At 41.5% G+C, this 14,100-nt stretch overlaps 2 protein-coding genes across 2 annotated transcripts in view; both read right to left on the bottom strand.

Annotated features, from left to right (window-relative positions):
- Positions 1-147, bottom strand: part of LOC130830067 (disintegrin and metalloproteinase domain-containing protein 18-like) — an 80,190-nt gene extending 80,043 nt beyond the window's left edge. Inside the window, exon 1 of the mRNA XM_057696966.1 lies at positions 93-147. Within this exon, the coding sequence (XP_057552949.1) occupies positions 93-147 (55 nt within the window). The remainder of the gene's footprint in view (positions 1-92) is intronic.
- Positions 148-2,949: 2,802 nt separating this feature from the next.
- LOC130830306 (A disintegrin and metallopeptidase domain 3-like) overlaps positions 2,950-14,100 on the bottom strand; it is a 99,572-nt gene continuing 88,421 nt past the window's right edge. Inside the window, exon 21 of the mRNA XM_057697474.1 lies at positions 2,950-3,006. Coding sequence (XP_057553457.1) covers positions 2,988-3,006 — 19 coding nt within the window. The 3' untranslated portion in view covers positions 2,950-2,987. The remainder of the gene's footprint in view (positions 3,007-14,100) is intronic.

Here is a 14,100-nt window from a genome sequence, read left to right as displayed (position 1 = left end):
TCCCAGAGCTACAGGAATCGCTCCCCAGGAAGAGCCCAGCCCTGCTCAAAAGCCAAAGGAGGGAGAAGGAAGTCGAGGCTCCTTGGTCTTACCCTGGCGGGCGTGCAGCCCTCCAAGCTCAGCAAACAGTGCGAGGAGCAGGAACATGGCTGGGCGGGGACGCAGGAAGCACTGCCAAGGTCGGAGACGGTTGGGCAGCGCCGAGGCTCGCGGGCAGAAGCAGTCAGGAGTACAGGGCGCTGCCGCCGGGCCCGGGGGGTGAGGACCAGGGCCTCGCAGTCGCTTTCCGCTGTGCTGGTTCATCCTTGGGCGTCCTGGGTGTCTGGACGCTCAGTGCTGGGAGAAGAAACAGCAGACAAAAGCCAATGGGGCTGCGCACAGCTGCTCTGTGGTGACGAAGTGTACAGCGTTTAAATCAAGGGGCAAATAAGCATTATTTGCTTTTCCGGGGAAGTTTCTGGTAATTTCCTTTCTCCAGGTTACAGTTTTCTGACAACTTTTATTTACTGTAGTGAAAGAGGAAAATAGATATTTTAACTTTTTTTACAAGATTTTTTTCTACTTAAATCGAGCTACTGCTGGCTTAATCTTTTATAAAAATATCTTTGCAAACAAGGAAAAATCAAGAATATTGAAGTTGATCCTGCATAAGGCAATAAAAAGCCCAATTCTTCAACTGTGTGCCTATTCTTACAATGTTAGATTATACTCTGCTGAGGAAAGGGAAAGGAAGCTTTGAAATGGTACGTACGTGTGTTTTGTTAACAGTTACTGTTAGAACAGTGAAAAGGCAGCTGTAGAAACGGGAAGGCCAGCAAGACAAACTGAGCGAGGAAAAGTGACACCTCTGCAGAAGATAGGACATGCAACTGTCTTTGACTTTTCTCACAAATATCGTAAACTGCAAAGTAAAAAGTCTAACTCAACTGCTGCCTACCGCTCACCCACACCTTCCGTTACTCCAGTACACTCCACGGCAAGGAGGTATTGTATCGACAGCTGCAAAAATAAACCCTGATCGGGTCTATAACTTGGACCTGCTAGGTAGTAGTACTGCTGGGAAACTGATCTGAGAAATTATGATGAAATAAGGCAGGACGGTGACCATAATGGCCCCAAATAAGTTAGGGGCAAAGGGGATGAGGGGAAGTTTTATAGAATCATCCCGATGTGTATTATTTCTACCACAGAGTTCACCCACTTAAAGCTCACGGATGAATGACTGTGGGATTTGTAGTGTACTCACAGACATGGGCCAGCGTTACCGCAGCCCATGTCAGTTCCCTCCTCTCAAAAACAAGTCCCCTACATTTAGCTGTTACCATCCCCCACCCCAGCTTTTCATCTCCCCCTCCCCCCACTCCCCGCAGCAAACCACCACCAATCTCAGTCTCTCTAGATGTCCCTGTTCTGGATTTTTCATACAAATGCATCATACACAGTTTTGGTGACTGGCTTTATTCACTCAGCATAACGGGTTCATTGCTCTTCCACGTTGCAGCAGGATCAGTGCCTCCTTCCTTTCTGTGGCTGAATACTGTCCCCCTGTTCGCATGGACCACATTCACCCGTTGCTCATGTGGAAAAGGAAACTCTTGGCCTTTGTGATGAGCTGCTCCCACCCCTGACCCAGGAGCACCTTCGTTTATATTGATGGAGATTCTGTGGGTCCCAGTGAGACTCCAGTAGGCTGAGGGGTCCCTAATCCACAAATAATGCTTGGAGGGAGCAGAAGCACACCCATCTCAGGAAGAGGGAGGAGAAGAGGGGGGCACTGGAGCAAGACACTCTCACCCAGCAAAGCTCAGCTTCGGTCAGGAAAGAGCAGCACGTCTGGGTTCCTTCAAAGGACAAAGATATATTCTAGAGCTCAGTTTCCATGAGGACAGGGAAGTCTCACCTGGAGACAGAGCAGTTATCTATGACCAGGAACTCAGTTTGAGCAATTCCTTGAAGACAGAACAGATGCGAGTGACCCTCTCAGGGCCCTGGGGCTGGCCTCGCCCGACAGCACTTCCTCTCAGTATCCCCGAGCGGGGAATGGGTAGGGCCTGGGTGTCATGACCTCCTAGAGAGGTGTGGACGCTAGGTGTCCTCTCCTCAGGTGGGAGTGATTAGCTGGGCCAAGGGCATCGGAGGGCAGGCGGCGGCAGGAGCACACAATGGAATGTTTTCCATTTGGGATGTAACAGCCTCCCAGGTTCCAAAGATGCCAACCTGCTTATTTCCTACTAGAGGATCATGGTGGTAGAAGGCTCCCTGTGGGGCCCTCCTGGGCACAAAAGCCTTTCTGTGTCCCCACTTTCCAGTTTGTAGGAAAAAGGCTTTCAGCTTCCGAGACCTTCCCTGAGTGCCAAAGGGCAGATTCCCACAGTTACTAACTAGGGACATGGGGGAAGGCAGGAAGACACAGTGCAGCACAGGGCCTGGTGCTGGCTCCTCCTGGGGGCCGGGTGTAGCAGGTGGACACGTGTCCCTGAGATCTTCCCCAGGAACTAGATGCAGGGGTCCCTGCCGGCTGAGCACAGGCACGTGCCCCCATGCCAGCTGGAAAGGCTGATGGCGGAGGCTCCCGGACCTGCCCTGTTACCTCGCCACCGGCCAATCAGAGGAAGGTTCCACACCCTGCAGCCCTTGCCCCAAGTTTGCCTATAAAAACTCTTTCCCCAAAGCCGGCAGGGAGCTGGGATCTGCCAGCGTGAGCTGGCCATTCTCCTTGGTGGCCCCTGCAATAAACCTTTCCCTGCTCCAAACGCTGATGTTTCCCCTTGTCTGGCCTCCCTGTGCGTTGGACATACAAACTTGGGTTTGAGAACAGAATCAATAGACACAAGCCTACACACGTTCACCCATAGGATTTACTTTGGTTTGTGAAATTGAAAGCTCTAAGCCATGACAAAGAAAAGCAGAATTTTTTCTTCTTGCATCAGGCCAGTTAATGGTGAGTTTCTTGGTAATTTATTTTCTCCAAGTGGCGGCTTTTGACACTATTGTTTAGTCACCATCCTAAAAGAAATATCAAAAAATAGAAATGCTACATTTTATAAATTATTAATAAAAGCTGTCTAATTTTGCTACACAACTACAGGTATATCAATTAATTGTTATAATAACACAGTTTATACTGTCACAATCTGTGCCTGTGCTCCACAGATTCATAAACCCAAATGTTTTTTTGTTTCTTTGTTTTGATTTTCTCCAGAAACATTTATGACAGCCACATTAAAAGGAAATGCTATAAACTGGTATTTATATAGGTCTCATTTACACAGACTCCATGTTTTCCATGGGTCAAAGGAAATCATGAACGAGGAAACAGAGAAAGAGAGCAGCACAATATGTGAAGAAGGAAATAATTACTATTTTCTCTATTTTTATCTACAGAGGAAGAGAGCTCCCAACAGTCCTCTGTGCATTTCCAGCAGGTGTCGCACATACACACGTTCAAAACAAACTCCTCCTTCACTCCCCTCTGCCTCCCTGCTCCAGCACCACACTGGTCCTCATCTGCTGCACAATATGTCAGCAGAAGAAGCTGTCACTCTCCATCGTGTCAGAAATGTTTGTCTTTGTAGTTCTCTTTTATTGTAACCCAAATACGTCCACTCAGTCACCACTGCAACCAAGTCTACCCCATTAGGTCTCTCAAAACTTTGTTGTTCTTTCCGTCTTATCCAGTCCTGCCCTCATCACACTTTTCCTGTGCACTCCATTTCATTAGTCTCCAGTTCTGACTGAATCTGACCAAATTTTCTCTTAATCCATCCCTGAGAATTTTGTAAAAAGCAGACCATATCTTGCTAAGCCCCTCCCTTACCATGTCGAAAACTCCTCAACTACATTCCTATTCATACGTGAGGAAATGCAACCTTTTCATCACAGCTGATCAGACACTTGTCTTGGCTCATGATTACCTAAGCAGACTTTCTCCTCCAACATCCATGAATTTTAGAAAACACTTAAAATATACTAAGAGCACACATGTAGACACAGGGAGGACTGGGTTGACATTGTAGCCTCGCTATCTTCCTGCTTTATGACAAGGAACATTATGTAAGAACTTTTTCTTATACTCTACATCCAAATTGTCAATTCATTCTGTTGGTTCCCCTTGAAAACTTATTCCTAAAACCTTCTTTACTACCCCTGGTCTGAGGTCACACCCTTTCTCTCCTGGATTAGTCGTGACTTTTGTTGTTCATTGTATCATCCTGTGCTTGAAAAGCTCCTGCCCAGGTATATGCATGGGGTAGCTCTGCCAGCTCTGTGCCTGTGTAAGACAGAGTTGATTTACAGCTGGAATGGGAAAGCTCTCTCTTTACCTGTGGGAAAGCCTGAATATCTGCTTTCACTTTTTGCTGAGTTAAGGGCAGTGGGATTTATGATGGGCTGCTTAAGATTTACAAGAAGGAACCTTGGGACCTGTGCCTGACACCCAGTGCTTGCCTGCATCCTCTCCTGCTGCACTGTATCCTTTGCATTTAAACAAAAGCTTCTGTGCACTGACTCTGTGATGTCAGGGGACTCCTTTCAGACATCTAACCTGGGTAATTCTTTGCACCTCCTCCAATTCTTTGCTGACTCATCACTTGCTCAGCAGGGCTTACCCAGTCCGCCACATTTAACATTGCTACCCAGTGCCTCCCTCAGCATCAACTGCCCAGTTGCCCCACTGCTCTAATCTTCTCCATACAATGAATCACCTTTCAACACACTGTATGATCAACTTCTAAAATACGTTTATGGAACGAATGTGTCAAATTCTTGAGGCAAGACCTTAATATAACCATAAAGTAGTGTGGGCAAGAGAACACTGGAAAACAGAAAAAACATGTAAAAGAAAGCAAGATATTGAATTTATGACTTAAGAGTTGGAAAAACCCAGGGAGATGGCGTGCTCAGTGTACCGCTCTAGGAGAAAAGGACTGAAGTTGTGTGGAGGTGAGGAGTTCAGGTGAAGACACCCAGCATGAGGATGAAGCTATGATTGAAGGACATGAGAAGAAGACAGCCAAGGGCCACAATCTTCACCTAAGATGAGAGCTTTTAATAAATTGATCAGAGGAGAGGTAGACATTAGTCTAGGCAGAAAAAGATTACTTTACATTGAGCATGGGTGTTATAAACGGTTTCTCCATCAAAGTCAGATATGGCAGGTGAGTAAAGAGATGAACTCGCGATGTCATTCTTAGATGAGTTTTTGATTTTTTTCCTTTACTCCCAGTAATAAGTCTAATATATCAAATATCAGAATTTCTTTACACATATAAGTTAGAAATCTGAACCTCATATATTATAAGAAGCCTACTTTATCCCATCTTATCATAAAGAACTGTTCTTCTGCCTTGGAGGGTGAATGCATTTAGCATTTGCCTGGCATCTAGTAGGTCCTCAATAAATGTAAATTCCATTCCCCATCCTCAGTCTTATATCAGAAAATATGTGGGAAAATCGTGGAGTTCTTAAGAGTTTCAACCCTGGAGTCTGACTGTCTTAAACTCAAAAACTTACTAAAATTCTATACAGGTGGGGAATTATTTATGTTTTTTAATGTCTGTTTCTTTATTTCTAAAATAAGGAGAACACAATGTAGGCTGGCAGCCGGGATGGGAGGGGAGTCGAGGGGAGAATGGATACATGTATACATAAGGCTGAGTCGCTTTGCTGTGCACCTGACACCATCACATTATTAATCAGCTAAACTCTGATATAAAATAAAAAGTTTAAAAAAAATAAAATAAGGAGAACAATAACTGGGGAGTCAGTGAGAAAGAAATACAAGTGTTGGGAGACAATTTGTATAAACCTCTCAGTTAGAACCTTCAATCTACCAATCAAATGCCTGATTGTTCATAAGTATTTTAAGAGCATATTTAAGATCTCTTTAAAGTCATTTCTTTATACAAAGATGTTGGTTAATAAATCTGTGGCTAATGTGAGTTAACCTTAAATGCTTCTAGAGAAAAAAAAATTAACATTGAGTGCTTTGTTTTAGTCTTTCTTTCAGTAACTGACAGTAATAAGCAGAAATCAAAATGATGAAATACGGAAATAACATCATTCCTTTTCTGAGGTATGGTAAAAACTGTTTTTAACGTATTTAAGGAATTATATCATTTTCTCAATAGTTTGGTTCATTTACTTCACCTTCAACTGGAAGACTGGCTGCTGCTACGACTGCTGTCTTCTGATAGAGATCTGTTTAAAAGAACAGAATTGTTTTTTTAAGCTCTTTATTGGAATATAATTGCTTTACACTGTTGTGCCAGTTTTCGCTGTACAACAAAGTGAATCAGCTGTATTTATACATATATCTCCATATCCCCTTCCTCCCGCGACTCCTTGCCATCCTCCCTATCCCAGCCTTCTAAGTCATCACCCATCATCAAGTTGATCTCCCTGTGTTATGCAGCAGCTTCCCACTAGCTATCTATTTCACATTTGGTAGTGTATATATGTCAGTGGTAGTAGCTAACTTCACCCCGCCTTCCCCTTTGCCTCCTCCCCCCCCACCCCCGCAGCTTATCCTCAAGTCCATTCTCTACATCTGCATCTTTATTTTTGCCCTGTCACTGGGTTCATCTGTACCATTTTTTTAGATTGCATATGTATGAGTTAGCATGCAGTATTTGTTTTCCTCTTTCTGGCTTATTTCTCTCTGTATGACAGTCTCTAGGTCCATCCACCTCACTACAAATACCTCAATTTCATTCCTTCTTATGGCTGAGTAATATTCCATTGTATATACCTGCCATATCTATCCTTTATCCATTCATCTGTTGATGGGCATTTAGGTTGCTTCCATGTCCTGGCTATTGTAAATAGTGCTGCAATGAACATTGCGGTACATGTGTGTTTTCAGATTATGGTTTTCTCTGGGTATATGCCTAGTAGTGGGATTGCTGGGTCACATGGTAGTTCTATTTTTAAAAGGAACCTCCATACTGTTTTCCATAGTGGCTGTACCAACTTACATTCCCACCAACAGTGCAGGAGGGTTCCCTTTTCTCCACACCCTCTCCAGCATTTATTGTTTCTAGATTTTTTTTTTTTTGAATTGCTGGATTTCTTTAATGTAATGTAGATTTTGAAATGACTCTCATAGCCTTGTATAAATGAAGATATTAGTGAGGATACAATTTATTTACATGGATTTTAAAAATCCATCCTGTTTGGGGTTTTTTTTTTCTTTTTCATTCTTTTTTATTTTTTGTTTGTTTATGCCAAGAATGCATTTTACTGAGGGGAGAATTTACTGTTTTCAAGTATTTTTGGTTTTTGTTTCTTTCCATTTAGTCTATAGGTACATTTACCTGTTAAAAATATACATTACTTAATAGTGAATGGTAATTTCCCTCAATGATTTCTTTTTTTTTTTTTGGGGGGGGGGGGTACACCAGGTTCAATCATCTGTTTTTATACACATATCCCCATATTCCCTCCCTTCCTTGACTTCCCCCCTCGAGTCCCCCCCACCCTCCCCGCCCCAGTCCTCTAAGGCATCTTCCATCCTCGAGTTGGACTCCCTTTGTTATACAACAACTTCCCACTGACTATCTATTCTACAGTTGATAGTATATATATGTCGGTGCTACTCTCTCACTTCGTCTCAGTTTCCCCTTCACCCCCCGCCGCCTCCCATACCTCGAGTTCTCCGGTCCATTCTCTGTATCTGCATCCTTATTCTTGTCACTGAGTTCATCAGTACCATTTTTAGATTCCGTATATGTGAGTTAGCATACAATATTTGTCCTTCTCTTTCTGACTTACTTCACTATGTATGACAGATTGTAGTTCTATCCACCTCATTACATATAGCTCCATCTCATCCCTTTTTATAGCTGAGTAATATTCCATTGTATATATATGCCACATCTTCTGTAACCATTCATTTGTTGATGGGCATTTAGGTTGCTTCCATGTCCTGGCTATTGTAAATAGTGCTGCAATAAACATTATGGTACAAGTTTCTTTTGGGATTATGGTTTTCTTTGGGTATATGCCCAGGAGTGGGATTACTGGATCATATGGTAGTTCTATTTGTAGTTTTTTAAGGAACCTCCAAATTGTTTTCCATAGTGGCTGTACCAACTTACATTCCCACCAACAGTGCAGGAGGGTTCCCTTTTCTCCACACCCTCTCCAGTATTTATTGTTTCTAGAGTTTGTGATGATGGCCATTCTGACCAGTGTGAGGTGATACCTCATTGTGGCTTTGACTTGCATTTCTGTAATGATTAGTGATGTTGAACATCTTTTCATGTGTTTGTTAGCCATCTGCATGTCTAAAAGAATAGAATTATTTTTAAGGTCAGGAAACACTATAATTTTAAAACAGTCAAGAATCGTAATAAAGCCAAATGTGTACTCACAACTCAGTTAATGTGTACGGACACCCCCTTTGCTTCCTGTAGCTCCTCAGGGATCGTACATTCTAGTGTTTGGTTTCTTCCTAAGGTCAGCATAACTTTTTTTTTTTATAAATTTATTCATTTATTTAATTTATTTATTGGCTGCATTGGGTCTTCGTTGCTGCACACGGACTTTCTCTAGTTGCTGCAAGCGGGAGCTACTCTTCATTGCAGTGTGCAGGCTCCTCATTGTAGTGGCTTCTCTTGTTGTGGAGCATGGGCCCTAGGCACGTGGGCTTCAATAGTTGCAGCACATGGGCTCAGTAGTTGTGGCTCACGGGCTCTAGAGCACAGGCTCAATAGTTGTGGCGCACAGACTTAGTTGCTCCATGGCATGTGGAATCTTCCCAGAGCAGGGCTCGAACCTGTGTCTCCTGCATTGGCAGGCAGATTCTTTACCACTGCACCACCCTAGGAAGTCCGTCAGCATAACTTTTAACTATATGAAGCATTTTTAAAATTTCAAACTAAAAATCCATCTATTACTTTTCTCTATTTTGTCTACATGATGAAATATGAAAATAGTTATGATAATGCTTCTCTAAAGTTAAACAGGTAATTACATGTAAATTCTTATATTATTATAACCACAATTATATTATCTCTATTAAATAATTGTGTGAATAATTATTATTTCATTTCTGTTAATGAGGTCCTTAATGAGGCCTCTATGTTTAGTTACATTTTATACAGCCTCCCCTTTTCTTTGGCTCCTATGCACACTGTGTTCCTGTTGAAGAGGAAATGTCACAGTGTACATGTTCCTATTACATGGCTACAATTCTTTGGCCACAGATGATAAAATCAGGTTGGAACACCTAGCTCAGGATTATAAATGCAGACAGAACACTGGTTGAAATTAGATACACTTGCACAGTTATTTTCTTCTGTCTCTTGAGAAAGTGAACTAACAGGCACTGCTTTTGACAGATTATAGGTACTCTGGGCCACGTGTCAGCACAGCAGTCATCTTGGAGAGAATGGACATAGACAGGAAGAGGTGGTGCCAATCACAAAGCCTTTGGGTGATGGAGAGAATGACCTAGCTCATAACCATCCAGTTCATTACCACCCTTTTGTGTTCCAGCTCTACATCATTTCTTGCCCTTATCCTTGCCCTCTAAAATTTAGGCTGTCATGAGTAGTTTTGTTATTTAAGATCAATGACTCCTTACTATACCATCTCTTGTAAAAGTCAGGTTGAGTTCTTGCAATTATTCAGATTTTTCCAAGTTGCCTTAAGTAAGAGCAGGAAGACTTCTGTCAGATATCATTCAATTAGGTCAATTTATAATAATTGAATGATTTATGAATCATGCAGAATACTACCCTTAATTTAACGGGTTCCTGCTAACTCGTTCATAAGTAAGATTAACTAACTTGGGAAGTAGAGGTGTTGATTGAAATTTTATATCATAATTTTATCTCTGGATTCCTTCTTGCAAGAGCACCGGAATCACAACTAACTGCTGAACAATCATTTACAGAAAGACACTGGAACTCACCAAAAAAGATACCCCACATCCAAAGACAAAGGAGAAGCCGCAATGAGACGGTAGCAGGGGTGCAACTGCATTAAAATCAAATCCCATAAATGCTGGGTGGGTGACTCACAGACTGGAGAACAGTTATACCACAGAAATCCAACCACTAAAGTGAGGGTTCTGAGCCCCACATCAGGCTTCCCAACCTCGTGGTCTGGCAATGGGAGGAGGAATCCACAAAGAATCAGACTTTGAAAGCCAGTGGGATTTGATTGCAGGACCTCCACAGGGGGAAACAGAGACTCCACTCTTGGAGGGCACACAAAAAATAGTGAGCTCACCAGGATCCAGGGAGGAGCAGTGACCCTATAGGAGAGTGAACCAGACATACCTGCTGGTGTTGGAGGGTTGCCTACAGAGGTGAGGGACAGCTGTGGCTCACCGAGGGGACAGGGACACTGGCAGCAGGGGTTCTGGGAAGTGCTCACTGGTGTGAGCACTTCCTGGGGGACTGCCATTAGCCCCACCAAAAAGCCTGTAAGCTCCAGTGCTGGGTAGCCTCAGGCCAAACAACCACCAGGGTGGGAACACAGCCCCACCCACTGGCAGGCAAGCAGAGTAAAGTTTTACTGAGCTCCGCTCACCCAGGCCTACCCACCATCAGTCTCTCCCATCAGGAAGCACCCACAAGACTCTTAGATAGCTTCCTCCACAAGAAGGCAGACAGCAGTATCAGCAGTATTTTGTTCTGTGGAACTGAAAACCACAGCCACAGAAAGACAGAGAAAATGAAAAAGCAGAGGACTTTGTACCAGATGAAGGGACAGGATAAAAGCCCCCAAAAAACAACTAAATGAAGAGGAGATAGGCAACCTTCCAGGAAAAGAATTCAGAATAATTATGGTGAAGATGATCCAGGACTTTGAAAAAAGACTGGATGCAAAGATTGAAAAGTTGCAAGAAAAGTTTGCCAAAGACCTAGAAGAATTAAAGAGCAAACAAACAGAGATATGCAACACAATAACTGAAATGAAAAATACACTAGAAGGAACCAATAGCAGATTAACTGAGGCAGAAGGGTGAATAAGTGACCTGGAAGACAGAATGGTGAAAATCACTGATGTGGAAAAGAATAAAGAAAAAAGAATGAAAAGAACTGAAGACAGCCTAAGAGATCTCTGGGACAATGTTAAACACATCAACCTTCGCATTATAAGGGTCCCAGAAGGAGAAGAGAGAGAGAAAGCACCCGAGAAAATATTGGAAGAGATTATAGCCAAAAAATTCCCTAACATGGGAAAGGAAATAGCTACCCAAGTCCAGGAAGCACAGAGTCCCAGGCAGGATAAACCCAAGGAGAAACACGCCAAGACATGTAGCAGTCAAATTGACAAAAATTAAAGACAGAGAAAAGTTATTAAAAGCAACAAGGGAAAAACAACAAATAACATGCAAGGGAACTCCCATGGGGTTAACAGCTGATTTCTCAGCAGAAACTCTGCAAGCCAGAAGGGAGTGGCATGATATATTTCAAGTGATGACAGGGAAGAACCTACAACCTAGAATACTCTACCCAGCAAGGATCTCATTCAGATTTGATGGAGAAATCAAAAGCTTTACAGACAAGCCACAGCTAAGAGAATTCAGCACCACCAAACCAGCTCTACAACAAATGCTAAAGGAACTTCTTTAAGTGGGCAACATAAGAGAAGAAAAGGGCCTATGAAAACAAAAACAAAACAATGAAGAAAATGGTAATAGGAACATACATGTTGATAATTACCTTGAATGTAAATGGACTAAATGCTCCAACCAAAAGACACAGGCTGGCTGAATGGATACAAAAACAAGACCCATATATATGCTGTCTACAAGAGACCCACTTCAGACCTAGGGACACATACACACTGAAAGTGAGGGGATGGAAAAAGATATCCCATGCAAATGAAAATCAAAAGAAAGCTGGAGTAGTAAACTCATCAGATAAAATAGGCTTTAAAATAAAAAATGTTACAAGAGACGGGAAAGGACGCTACATAAAGATCAACAGATCAATCCAAGAGGAGGAAATAATAATTATAAATATATATGCTCCCAGTATGGGAGCACCTCAATACATAAGGCAAATGCTAACAACTATGAAAGAGGAAATTGACAGTAACACAATCATAATGGGGACTTTAACACCCCACTTACAACAATGGACAGATCATCCACACAGAAAATTAATACGGAAACACAAGCTTTAAATGACACAATAAACCAGCTAGATTTAACAGATATCTATAGGACATTACATCCAAAAACAGCAGATTACCCGTTCTTTTCAAGTGCACATGGAACATTCTCCAAGATAGATCATATTTTGGGTCACAAATCAAGCCTTGGTAAATTTAAGAAAATTGAAATATATCAAGCATCTTTTCTGACCACAACACTATGAGATTAGAAATCAATTACAGGAAAAAAAATTGTAAAAAACACAAACACATGCAGGCTAAACAATACACTACTAAATAACCAAGAGATCACTGAAAAAATCAAAGAAGAAATCAAAAAATACCTAGAGATAAATGACAATGCAAACACAACAATCCAAAACCTATGGGATGCAGCAAAAGCAGTTCTAAGAGGGAAGTTTATAGCAATACAATCCGACCTCAAGAAACAAAAAAAATCCCAAATAATTCAATCTTACATCTAAAGAAACTAGAGAAAGAAGAGAAAACAAAACCCAAAGTTAGTAGACGCAGAGAAATCATAAAAATCAGAGCAGAAATAAATGAAATAGAAACAAAGAAAACAATAGCAAACATCAATAAAACTAAAAGCTGATTCTTTGAGAAGATAAAATTGGTAAACCTCTAGCAAGACTCATCAAGAAAAAGAGGGAGAGGATTCAAATCAATAAAATTAGAAACAAAACAGGAGAAGTTACACTGGACACCACAGAAATTAATAGCACCATAAGAGACTACTACAAGCAACTATATGCCAATAAAATGGACAACCTGGGTGAAATGGACAGATTCTTAGAAAGGTATAACCTTCCAAGACTGAATCAGAAAGACATAGAGAATATGAACAGACCAATCACAAGTAATGAAATTGAAGCTGTGATTAAAAATCTTCCAACAAACAAAAGTCCAGGACCAGGTGGCTTCACAGGTGAATTTTATCAAACAGAGAAGAGCTAACACCCATCCTTCTCAAGCTTTTCCCAAAAATTGCAGAGGAAGGAACACTCCTAAACTCATTCTATGAGGCCACCATCACCCTGATATCAAAACCAGACAAAGATACTACAGAAAAAGAAAATTACAGACCCATATCACTGATGAATTTAGATGCAAAAATCCTCAACAAAATACTAGCCAACAGAATCCAACAACACATTAAAAGGATCATACACCATGATCACGTGGGGTTTATCCCTGGAATGCAAGGATTCTTCAATATATGCGAATCAATCAATGTGATACACCATATTAACAAATTGAAGGATAAAAAGCACATGATCATCTCAACAGATGCAGAAAAAGCTTTTGACAAAATTCAACAGCCATTTATGATCAAAATTCTCCAGAAGGTGGGCATAGAGGGAACCTACCTCAACGTAATAAAGGCCATATATAACAAACCCACAGCAAACATCATTCTCAATGGGGAAAAAGGGAAAGCATTCCCTCTAAGATCAGGAAGAAGATAAGGATGTCCACTACTATTCAGCATAGTTCTGGAAGTCCTTGCCACAGCAATCAGAGAAGAAAAAGAAATAAAAGGAATCCCCAATTAGAAAAGAAGAAGTAAAACTGTCACTGTTTGCAGATGACATGATACTATACATAGAAAATCCTAAAGATGCCACCGGAAAACTACTTGAGCTAAGCAATGAATTTGATCAAGTTGCAGGATACAAAATTAACACACAGAAATCTCTTGCATTTCTATACACTAACAATGAAAGAGCAGAAAGAGAAATTAAGGAAACAATCCCATTCACCATTGCAACAAAAAGAATAAAATACCTAGGAAATAACCTAACCAAGGAGGTAAAAGACCTGTACTCAGAAAACTTTAAGACACTCATGAAAGAAATCAAAGACAACACAAACAGATGGAGAAATATACCATGTTCTTGGATTGGAAGAATCAACATTGTGAAAATGACTATACTCCCTAAACCAATCTACAGATTCAATGCA

Source organism: Hippopotamus amphibius, chromosome 10, assembly GCF_030028045.1.
Source record: "Hippopotamus amphibius kiboko isolate mHipAmp2 chromosome 10, mHipAmp2.hap2, whole genome shotgun sequence".
NCBI classification, from domain to species: Eukaryota; Metazoa; Chordata; class Mammalia; order Artiodactyla; family Hippopotamidae; genus Hippopotamus; species Hippopotamus amphibius.
This window is presented reverse-complemented; position numbering and strand designations above follow the sequence as displayed.